Source organism: Nerophis ophidion, linkage group LG20 (genome assembly GCF_033978795.1).
Source record: "Nerophis ophidion isolate RoL-2023_Sa linkage group LG20, RoL_Noph_v1.0, whole genome shotgun sequence".
Taxonomy (NCBI): Eukaryota; Metazoa; Chordata; class Actinopteri; order Syngnathiformes; family Syngnathidae; genus Nerophis; species Nerophis ophidion.
In genome coordinates, this window is record NC_084630.1 from 15,732,682 (window position 1) to 15,745,350 (window position 12,669).

A 12,669-nucleotide genomic window follows, 5' to 3' on the forward strand; every position below is an offset into this window, starting at 1 on the left:
GTTAGAAAGAATCTCCCCATTATGCTTGGACTTCAATTGGATCGGGACATCCCTACACTTAATGCAAATAATCACAGCAGTATGATGATTCTATGTGTCTACATTAAAACATTCTTATTCATACTGCATTAATATATGCTCATTTTAAACTTTCATGCAGAAAGGGAAATCACAACTAAGTCAATTTGCCAAAACAGTATTTATTAAACAGTTATTAAGCAGTGGCACTAACATTCATGTCATTTCCAGAACAGAAAGTGCAAGATTGTCAGAGACATTTTAAAACAAGCTATGAGTGCACTTTTGTCCATGATGTCACTAAGATGACATATCAAAACAACACTAAATTAAAGTGCACTTTTTGTACAGAACGCCACTACAATAGTTTAAAACAAATAAAGTGCACTTTTGTGCATGATGTCACACAAGATATTTCAATAACTGTCAAATAAAAATGAGCTGCATAATAGGAAATCTCCTTTGCTATGTGGTAGTTTCCTGCGGACGTTGTCTCCTTCTGTTGTTGACTATTTTTTTCATACGGTGTTGATTTGGAAATAGTTGCTTCGGCATTTTATTGTTGTGGCACCGAACGGAGATGTTGACATGCGGAGTTTCAAGCGCTCTTCATTCTTTAGCGGGTGACTTTTCAAATGATGCTACATTAGCAATGCTGCTACTTTTTGTAGCAACGCTTTTGCCGCATACTTGTTCAACGTATTCCCGATTGAAGCCAAACCACCGCCAGACGATGGAACCCGTGCTGTTTTTCTTGGGAATTAATTCTTCTTCCTTCATTTGTTACCAGATTCGCACCTTCTCTTTCTCGTACTACCACCCGCATCGCACTGTTAGCATCACAACTAACTTTACCCATGTCACTACCTGTCTACTCTGCGGGAGCGTGTGACGTTGCACACGTGACGTACATAAGAAGGTGCCCTTGTTTTAGGTCTCTGTGAGAAGGAGACACAAGAAAGAGTGGGAAACGCATGCAGTGCTCGCCGCTAAAAGCAATTGCGTGAGAACGTATACTCGAATATCATGATATCGTCATTTTCTATATCGCACAAAGACAAACCCACGATATATCGAGTATATCGATATATCGCCCAGCCCTAATACCAAAAATTATAAAGAAGAACAAATATGTGAAGTAGGAACTAATAACACAGCAATGACAATGAACATTATTGCACTACAAAATGGAACAATAAAAATGGTTTATTATTATCATTAAAAATGGTTTTGGTGTTGCTTGCTTTGGAGTACTTGCTCGAGTCATTTATTTAACAGGCGTCAACCTGCAATCCGCACGTATCTCTTATGTGTGACTGCCATCCACTGGTCACAAGTATTTACACTACGTACCAAATGAAATGGCTTTGAAGTCGGTAAGCACAACCAGAATTATTACATACGTACATAAGGAGCACTGTCAATTTTTGAGAAAATTGAAAGGTTTTATTTGTGCCTTATAGTCCAAAAAATAAAGTTGTTTCAGCCAATGTTTATCAGTCACTCAACCTGACAGACATAACAATGCCTGTCAAATTGTTTAGGTCTGCTAACTGCTATTTATGTAGCAAATGTGGCTATAAGTGGTCTTGTGCATTTATGTAATTTGTAAACTTAATTATATTGTTTATCATGAATGCTGCTGCCATAAAACGTCACCCCATGGAGACAGTGCGCCTCTAGTCAATAATTACACACCCCATGGGGCCAGTTAGTGGAACCAAGGTCATGGGACTGTGCTTGCTATCAGGTCATTGAAGTTCACATGTACTGGCTTTTACTAGTCTATGCAGCTTTACATAGAAGCAACATGCACGCACGCACAGGAATAATCTATGGCAAGGGTCCGCGACCCCTTGGCCGTGACCCCAGAGGGAGTTCTAGCCTGTTTGGAGCCATGGTTAAAACCCCCCACCACCACTCCACCAAAAAACGTATGCATAGTAGGGATTTTGCCGATTGTTATCAGAAGATTTTGGTGAAAAAGTATGTGATTGGCCATTGCCGATTTATGTTTTTATATGCCAACCACAAACACAGATTCATGTGACTAACACTAATTTTGGTCTTCCAGGTGACAAGCAGCCAATAGCTAATTATGTGTGACACTGTGTGTGCTCTCCTAAACTAATACCGTATTTTTCGGATTATAAATCGCTCCGGAGTATACGTCGCACCGGCCGAAAATGCATAATAAAGAAGGAAAAAAACATATATACGTCGCACTGGAGTATAAGTCGCATTTTTGGGGGAAATGTATTTGATAAAATCCAACACCAAGAATAGACATTTGAAAGGCAATTTAGAATAAATAAAGAATAGTGAACAACAGGCTGAATAAGTGTACGTTATATGACGCATAAATAACCAACTTTTTTACTGCATGCCATTGGTAAGCGCAGGGGTGAGAAGAGGTTATAAAATTATTAGCGCCTGCTTACTTTTACAGCATGCCTTGAATAAGCGCAGGGGTGAGATGAGGTTTTAAATTAATTCGCGCCCCAGCGGCTATTCAAGGAAATACGGTATTTTGTATTTTGGTATTTGAGATTATTTTGAACATGCATGCATACAACATGATCACAATGTCCAGTGTCTCTATTCCACACGTGCCTTTAGTATTCATGTTTCACACAAACTATCAAACAACCCAATATATTTGGTTATGTCAAAAATCCAGTGTGGCAAGGAATGCTGGAAGCTTCTTTGGTTTCCCAGTAAAACTGTTTTTTCTAAATAATCCAATAAATCACACATTTGATCGTACGTAGTGTGATACATGTATGTTATTGAGGGCCTATGATGATTTTAATCTACATTTTAAACACTTCCTTGGTGGTCTAGATAAAATATATTGGATATCCATAATCATAATTTTGCTCGACAGTCACTTTTATAACCCGTTTTTGGAAGATGCTCAATTGTCGAGGTGTTTTTAGATTGCAAATGAAACCACTCTCTACTAGGGTTGCAAAATTCCGGGAATATTCAAAGTTTAAAACTTTCCATGGGAATTAACGGGAATATATGGGAATTAACGGAAATTTAATGGGAATAAAAATGTCATGCAACATGCTAGATCTTGCAGCATGATTATTAGCTAAAACAACCTGATTTAAATACAAATTCAGTAGAATTTCAACCCTGCGCTGTGCATTCCTCTATCACATGTACAGTGCATTCTCCCATCACATTCACAGATAATTCCCAGCCTGTTCCAGACTACAACAGGGCTATTGAGGCCACACTAGTATCTGAGCCCAAGGACTTCATCCAGTCAGGTAAATTTTGATGATATTACTGGGGTAAATATATTTGAGCTATGGAATTTAAGTTTTAATAGAGGTGTAATTTCTTGTTACTGTATGACTGTTGACTACTCCAGCAGACTTCAACTCAAGCTAGCCAGCTGTTCTTGTACTTGTTAAATTATTTTGGGGCCAATATAACTGGCTAGCTAGGTTAATGTACCACCACAGTCTCACAATGAACCGAAAATATTTCTCCGTTAGCCACAATGCTAATTTTCTCTATGTTAAATCCCATTCATTTATGCTGACAACGTTGGCGATCCGGATTTAGCTTTTTTGTGATCTGTAAAGTTCAACTAGCAAACACTAAATCAAAACGTGCAGTTTCCTCTGCCTTCTGTTCTGCTCGCCATTCTGTTGTCATACAAGAGGGTAGGTTATAGTTTGATTTAGCATGCTGATTGAGTGTTCATTTATTCATCTAGCCCAGGGGTCACCAACCTTTTTGAAACCAAGAGCTTTTTTTTGGGTACTGATTAATGCGAAGAAGTGCCAGTTTGATACACACTTAAATAAATTGCCAGAAATAGCAAATTTGCTCAATTTACCTTTAACTCTATGTTATTATTAATAATTAATTGTATTTATCTTTGTGGAAACACTGATCCTCTTAATGATTTCTCACAATAAATATATATTTTCGATGACGTTTTAAATAGGTTAAAATCCAATCTGCACTTTGTTAGAATATATAACAAATTGGACCAGCTATATTTCTAACAAAGACAAATCATTATTTCTTCTAGATTTTCCAGAACAAAAATTTTTAAATAATTTCAAAAGACTTTAAAATAAGATTTAAATTTGATTCTACAGATTTTCTAGATTTGCCAGAATATTTTTATTTTATTTTAATCATAATAAGTTTGAAGAAATATTTCGCAAATATTCTTTGTCGAAAAAACAGAAGCTAAAATGAAGAATTAAATTAAAATGTATTTATTATTCTTTACAATAAAAAAAAAATGTACTTGAACATTGATTTAAATTGTCAGGAAAGAAGAGGGAGGAGTTTAAAAAGTATATGTGTTTAAAAATCCTAAAATCATTTTTATGGTTGTATTTTTTCTGTAAAATAGTCTTTCTGAAAGTTATAAAAAGGAAAGTAAAAAAAAAAAAAAGAATTTATTTAAACAAATGAAGACCAAGTCTTTAAAATATTTTCTTGGATTTTCAAATTCTATTTGAGTTTTGTCTCTCTTAGAATTAAAAATGTCGAGCAAAGCGAGACCAGCTTGCTAGTAAATAAATAAAATTAAAAAAATAGAGGCAGCTCACTGGTAAGTGCTGCTATTTGAGCTATTTTTTAGAACAGGCCAGCGGGCGACTTATCTGGTCCTTACGGGCTACCTGGTGCCCGCGGGCACCGCGTTGGTGACCCCTGATCTAGCCTATTTCTATTCATTTGTCCATTGGTGAAATATTTTAAAAGACTACTCCAATTGTTTAGCTGACCATTTATATCTGTGTGTGGCATTGCATTAGTGTTTTACACAAATAAATAAATACAAACAGAATAATGCCACGTACACCATCTGATGTGTGGAGACATTACACCCCAACCAATGTAGGCGGAAAGACTGCGTACATTTGCAAATACTGTGCAGAGAGCTTCGTCAAAAATGCCACAAAGATTCAGCAGCATATAGACAAGTGCTCAATATTATATAATTATTGTAATTCCTCATTAATTCCCATTAATTCCCATGGACGGTGTCCAACTTTGAATAATCAAAAAATGGTCAATATTTCCAAACTTCCCGAGCTTAACTTCCGGAAAGTTTCTGGAAATGACTGTATCTCACGGTACACAAGTGCAGCGTTTTTCAACCACTAGTGTGCCGTGAGATATTGTCTGGTGTGCCGTGGGAAATTAAGCAAGTTCACCTAATTGGTCCCAAAAATATTTTTTGCAAATCAACAATTATATCAATGTGCCGTTGTCTAGTGCCTGTGCTGTGTAGAGCTTGGCAGAGTAACCGTGTTAATACCCCATATCGATAGGTGGCAGCATGTATTTCATTGCTTTGTAGAAGTCGGAACGCGTCGAGAATGGTTAGTCGTGATCCCAATATGCAGAGCACAGCGGAAGACAGCGTGCAGGTATAACGGTATGTAACGCTTAAACCAAAAATGAACAAATGACAAGCGCCGCTAGGAAATTGGCTATGCAAAACAAAAGCAAAACTGAACAAAGTAAACAAAAACAGAATGCTGGACGACAGCAAAAACTTACAGCGTGTGGAGCAGAGACGGCGTCCACAAATTACATCCGTACATGACATGACAATCCACAATGTCCCCACGAAGAAGGATAGCGTACGCACAACCTAATGGTCTTGATTGCGAAAACAAAACAGGTGCGGGCATTCGCACTCAAAGCAAGGCGTGAGAGGAGAACACCAACAAAACAGGAAGCGTCACCAAAATAACACAGAAAATTGACAAATTTAAAAAATGGTTTGATAAAAACATACTCTCTTTGAATCTCAGTAAAACTAAAATAATGCTATTTGGTAACAGAAGAAAAGAGCATTATACACGATTAAAAATAGACTGAGTATATATTGAAAGGGTAAAAGAAACAAGATTTTTGGGAGTATTAATAGATGATAAAATTAACTGAAAATCTCATATACAAGACATACAACATAAGGTGGCAAAAAACATTTCAATAATGAATAAAGCAAAATACGTCCTGGGCCAAAAAATCACTTAATATTCTCTACTGCTCGCTAGTGTTACCATATCTGAGTTATTGTGCAGAAATATATAACTACAAATGTGCACTACATTCGTTAACCGTGTTACAAAAAAAACAATTACAATAATATTAAATGTTGGATATAGAGAAAATACAAACCCTTTATTTATTGAGTCAAAAATATTAAAGTTTGGTGATTTGGTAAAATTGGAAACAGCTAAAATTATGTACAAAGCAAACTAACTTGCTACCAAAGAATGTGCAACAATTCTTCCCAACTTAAGAGGAGAAATATATAACCTTACAGGAAAATCTATTTCAAAACATTTGTATGCACGTACAACACTTAAAACCTTTAGCATATCAATATGTAGAATTAAATTATGGAATGGATTGAGTAATGAAGTTAAACATTGTACTGATATGATCCAGTTTAAGAGGTTTTTTTAAATTAATAGTGCTTACAAAGTACAAAGAAGAAGAATTATGAGAAATACTGATATTCTGCATCTCAGTATGTTAATAATGACTGGATTAATTGATTACATATTAGAAAACTGTTGTGTATACTAATTCACAAATGTTATTTTATTATAAAAAGGTCAGTAAATGAATCTATATGTTTGTAAATGCTCTGAAGTGGGAAAGGGGTAGTATTAAATAAGCTTTGCTTCTTCCTACTCCTTTTTGGACATGATGTAAAGCATGTAGAAGCATTTAAGTCTCACCTTAAAACTCATCTGTATACTCTAGCCTTTAAATAGACCTCCTTTTTAGACCAGTTGATCTGCCGCTTCTTTTCTTTCTCCTATGTCCCCCCCTCCCTTGTGGAGGGGGTCCGGTCCGATGACCATGGAAGAAGTACTGGCTGTCCAGAGTCGAGACCCAGGATGGACCGCTCGTCGGGACCCAGGATGGACCGCTCGCCTGTATCGGTTGGGGACATCTCTACGCTGCTGATCCGCCTTCGCTTGAGATGGTCTCCTGTGGACGGGGCTCTCGCTGCTGTCTTAAATCCGCTTGAACTGAACTCTCGCGGATGTGTTGGAGCCACTATGGATTGAACTTTCACAGTATCATGTTAGACCCGCTCGACATCCATTGCTTTCGGTCCCCTAGAGGGGGGGGGGGGGGGGGGGTGGGGGGGGGGGGGGTTGCCCACATCTGAGGTCCTCTCCAAGGTTTCTCATAGTCAGCATTGTCACTGGCGTCCCACTGGATGTGAGTTTTCCTTGCCCTTTCGTGGGTTCTTCCGAGGATGTTGTAGTCGTAATTATTTGTGCAGTCCTTTGAGACATTTGTGATTTGGGGCTATATAAATAAACATTGATTGATTGATTGATGGTTCAGGAACCTTTTTGGCTGAGAGAGGCATGGAAGTCAAATATTTTAAAATGTATTTCCGTGAGAGCCATAAAACATTTTTTAACCACTGAATACAACTAAATGTGTGCATTTTTATGTAAAACCAACATTAGGGTATAACACGTCTGTTATTATTTTTAGTAACATTTTTATTCTGAAGCTAACTAATAATGAATAAAATGCTTCTCACCATTCTTGACTTCTTGAACAGGTGCGGTAGTCAACGGATGGATGGATGAAAATGCATGAGAATGTTTTATATTTTGAACGTTATTTTTAACACTGATTACCTGTGGAATTATTCATTACTTATTGTGTTAAAGGCCTACTGAAACCCACTACTACCGAGCGCGCAGTCTGATAGTTTATATATCAATGATGAAATATTAACATTGCAACACATGCCAATACGGCCTTTTTAGTTTACTAAATTGCAATTTTAAATTTCCCGTGGAAACGTCGCGGAATGATGACGCTTATGATGACGCGTGCGCGTGACGTCTCGGGTGGGAGCGGACATATTAGCCCAGCACCACACACGGCTAAAAGTCGTCTCTTTTCATCGCATGATTACACAGTAATTTGGACATCTGTGTTGCTGAATCTTTTGCAATTTGTTCAATTAATAATGGAGACTATAAATAAGAACGCTGTTAGTGGAAAGCGGTGGATTGCAGCTGCCTTTAGCAACCGAGACACAGCCTGTGTTTCTTTGTTTGTCGTTTAACACAGAGCGGTCAATCAAACATGTTTTCTACGTCAACCAGCAAGTTTTTGGATGGGAAAATTGTGATATTAAGTCGGCTCTTACCGGATACTTCAGTGGATTATGGGACTCCCTCCTGCAGCTCAAAAAGGCAGCTGTGATCTTGGCTCCTCCATCGGCTTCTCTGAGAGACACTGGCGTTCACCGCAGCCATCCGACTTTCAGGTATGTCTTTACAATCTCACTAAAACACTATTAAAACAATAAGCAGATAAGGGATCTTCCAGAATTATCTTAGTAAATGTGTCTAATTACATCTGAAACAATCCCACTGCCGCCGCCTGTAGCCGTCGCTTTTTCTTTTTTTTGTGCTTCACTCAAACTTTCCTTATCCACAAATCTTTCATCCTTGCTCAAATTAATGGGGAAATTGTCGCTTCCTCTGTCCGAATAGCTCTTGCTGCTGGAGGCTCACATTATAAACAATGTGAGGATGTGAGGAGCCCTACAACCCGTGACGTCACGCGCACATCATCTGCTACTTCCGGTAAAGGCGAGGCTTTTTTATTAGCGACATAAAGTTGCGAACTTTATCGTCGATGTTCTCTACTAAATCCTTTCAGCAAAAATATGGCAATATCGCAAAATGATCAAGTATGACACATAGAATGGACCTGATATCCCCGTTTAAATAAGAAAATGTCATTTCAGTAGCAATGTCAGTTAAGATTTATTTGAGAGCCAGATGCAGTCATTGTAAGAGCCACATCTGGCTCTAGAGCCATAGGTTCCCTACCCCTGTTGTAAAGTGAAATGATATGAAACTGTGTTACCGTGAATTGATTAGCGTGGACCCCGACTCAAACAAGTTGAAAAACGTATTCGGGTGTTACCATTTAGTGATCAATTGTACGGAATATGGACTGAACTGTGTAAGCTGTACTGTGTTTTCTCTTTCTTTGCAATCTGTTAGTAAAAGTTTCAATCGATCAATCAAACAAACTGCAAATCAGACGGAAAATTAGTCGGAATGTTGTTTGAGGGTAGCCATAATACGCTGACAGGGAGAAGTTTTTTATTGACACAATAAGTCAGATGTGTCTTTACCTCTGTGGCGGAGGCTCACCGAACCCCTAGGGTTCGATGGAACCCAGGTTAAGAACCACTTGGGTAGGGTTAGGGTTGGACTGATTTGAGGGCAATACTCAGTTATATTGTCCCGACTGCAAATTAATAGATTTACATTAAAAAAAATAACTTAGATTTATATCACGCTTTTCTAAACACTCAAAGCGCTCACAGAGAAGTGGGAACCCATCATTCATTCACACCTGGTAGTGGTAAGCTACATCAGTAGCCACAGACTGACGGAAGCGTGGCTGCCAGTTTGCGCCGACGGCCCCTCCGACCACCACCTATCGTTCATTCATCATTCATTCACCAGTGTGAGCGGCACCGGGGGCAAAGGGTGAAGTGTCCCGCGCAAGGACACAACGGCAGCGATTTTTTGGATGTCAATAGGTGGGAAGCGAACCTGCAACCCTCAGGTTTCTGACCAGCCGCTCTACCCACTACGCCAGAGGTGTCAAACTCAAATACAGAGTGGGCCAAAATTTCAAACGGAACAAAGCCGTGGGCCAAGGCTGAACAAATTAACCTTTTAAGAGGGATCCAAACAAGTTTTGCATTGAATATTGAACAAGCAAGGCTTGTATAACTTTATAGTGACATGCAAAGTCGAGTTTCAAATTATCCATCAATCCATTCTCTACCGCTTGGCCCTTCTGGGGTCGCTGGAGCCAACCTCAGCTGCATTCGGGCGGAAGGCAGGGTACACCCTGGACAAGTCGCCACCTCATCACAGGGCCAACACAGATAGACAGACAACATTCACACACTAGGGCCAATTTAGTGTTGCCAATCAACCTATCAATAATAATTAAAAAATATCAATGGCATATCAAATAAAATTGAAATAAAAATTGGGGGGGCCGGGTTTGGTGGTAGCGGGGGTGTATATTGTGGCGTCCAGGAAGAGTTAGTGCTGCAAGGGGTTCTGGGTATTACGTGTGTTACGGTGCATATGTTCTCCTGAAACACGTATGTCATTCTTGTTTGGTGTGGCTTCACAGTGTGGCGCATATTTGTAACAGTGTTAAAGTCGTTTATACGGCTACCCTCAGTGTGACCTTTATGGCTGTTGACCAAGTATGCATTGCATTCATTCGTGTGTGTTAAAGCCGCAGATATTATGTGACTGGGCCGGCACGTTGTTTGTATGGCGGAAAAGCGGACGTGACGACAGGTTGTAGAGGACGCTAAACCCAATATTGTTGTCCGGGTGGAAATTGGGTGAAGTTCGGAAGAATTGTTGCCCCGGGAGATTTTCGGGAAGGGCAGTGAAATTCGGGAGTCTCTCGGGTAAATCGTGAGGTTTGGCAAATGCGTTGTTACAGCGGCACCGCCCCTGTATAATACCGGCGGGCCAGCTCTGATTTTAATTTGAGATTACCTCTAGGGCCAAATGAAATTACACGGCGGGCCAAGTTTGACATCCTTGCACTACGCCATGCCGCCCCCAACATAAGTATTTAATAAATTATTTAGACACCAACGCATGTATTTACGCCCATTGATTGCAAAATGTGCACCACACATTATTCAAATATATAGCTGAAAGCAATTTTCAAAAAGATTGCGCATTATACAAATTTGCAAAATGCTCACAATGGTATTGTGCCGGGTTGAGGAGGAGACCCTGCCCCAAGTGGAGGAGTTCAAGTACCTAGGAGTCTTGTTCACGAGTGGGGGAAGAGTGGATCGTGAGATCGACAGGCGGATCGGTGCGGCGTCTTCAGTAATGCGGACGTTGTACCGATCTGTTGTGGTGAAGAAGGAGCTGAGCCGGAAGGCAAAGCTCTCAATTTACCGGTCGATCTACGTTCCCATCTTCACCTATGGTCATGAGCTTTGGGTCATGACCGAAAGGATAAGATCACGGGTACAAGCGGCCGAAATGAGTTTCCTCCGCCGTGTGGCGGGGCTCTCCCTTAGAGATAGGGTGAGAAGCTCTGCCATCCGGGAGAAACTCAAAGTAAAGCCGCTGCTCCTCCACATCGAGAGAAGCCAGATGAGGTGGTTCGGGCATCTGGTCAGGATGCCACCCGAACGCCTCCCGAGGGACACGTTGGGAAGACTATGTCTCCCGGCTGGCCTGGGAACGCCTCGGGATCCCCCGGGAAGAGCTAGACGAAGTGGCTGGGGAGAGGGAAGTCTGGGCTTCCCTGCTTAGGCTGCTGCCCCCGCGACCTGACCTCGGATAAGCGGAAGAAGATGGATGGATGGATGGTATTGTGCCTAAAACACAACAGAGACACTAGTGCGCCGCGGCACAGTGGTTGAAAAAACCCTGCATATCTCGCACAGGTGTGCACACACAGATTTGATAGCGTGTAACCTGTACTAATAGGTTGCCATGTGCACACTTTTACTCTACAGACACAAAATCTCAGTTTATCTGCAGGCTTAAATATCATTAGGAGTCATTCAGTGCCAAGTGTTGGCGTGGGTGAGGACAGCTGCAGCCTGCTGTGAAGGCCTGCAGTCCTCCATAGTGTAGTATCGTCCAAAAACAATTATATATATATAAAAAAAAAAGAGCCACAATCTCTCACCTTGAGGAGATCCAAGGGATGCGTGCAGCAGGCGGCTCCGCAGGACGCCAGCCCGCCGAAATACCACCGCGACATTCGCTTCTCCGGCATGGCTCCGTCCGCTGCCGTCTCGCGGGTGCAGCTGCGCGGTGTAGCTTTTATTCGGTGTTCTCTACCCGGGCCCACCGGAGACAGGCCAGGCCCACTTGTAATGTGCACGTCCGCCGACGACCTCGTTAATCTTCAAACATTCCGATAAGAGGGACTTTGGCTAGAAGATGCATCGTGCACGCGCACCCCGCCCCCGGTCCCGCCGCATATTAACGTGGAGTAGGCGTGCGTGTGCGTGCACGGTCTGCAGGTTGTGTGGCGACGCCGGAAGCAAACCGAAGTCGTGCGGAAGAGCAGCCAATTGACGGCGTGGACGCTGGAGCTGCCTCCCCGGCCCCGTGACGAAGACACGGAACCCGCAGTACACACACACGCACACACAACTCTCACTCCACTTTTCCCACACAAGTCATTGTCATGTGGTTCTTAAAGAAACATACACCCTGCCTGGTTGAGTGTCGCCCCGCTTGAGTGTACTGTCTCTTTAAGACAGATCTGGGGCAAATTAAGGGCCACATGTGGCCCGTTGAGCTTTTCAATCTGGACCGCCAGACATTCTCAAAATATTGTTTTACATCTTTAAAGGCCTACTGAAACCCACTACTACCCATCATGCAGTCTGATAGTTTATAAATCAATGATGAAATCCTAACATTGCAACACATGCCAATACGGCCTTTTTAGTTTACTAAATTGCAATTTTAAATTTCCCGGGAGTTTTGTCATGTTTCCTAATGTTTTTAGGAAATATGAGCGCTGCACACACACACAGCTAAAAGTTGTCTGCTTTAACGGCATAAT

At 41.0% G+C, this 12,669-nt stretch overlaps 1 protein-coding gene across 1 annotated transcript in view; it reads right to left on the reverse strand.

Moving 5' to 3' along the window:
• The window catches only part of slc25a10b (solute carrier family 25 member 10b), a 43,511-nt gene extending 31,234 nt beyond the window's left edge, over nucleotides 1–12,277 (reverse strand). Inside the window, exon 1 of the mRNA XM_061880575.1 lies at nucleotides 11,779–12,277. Coding sequence (XP_061736559.1) covers nucleotides 11,779–11,868 — 90 coding nt within the window. The 5' untranslated portion in view covers nucleotides 11,869–12,277. The remainder of the gene's footprint in view (nucleotides 1–11,778) is intronic.
• Between the last annotated feature and the right edge of the window lie 392 nt (nucleotides 12,278–12,669).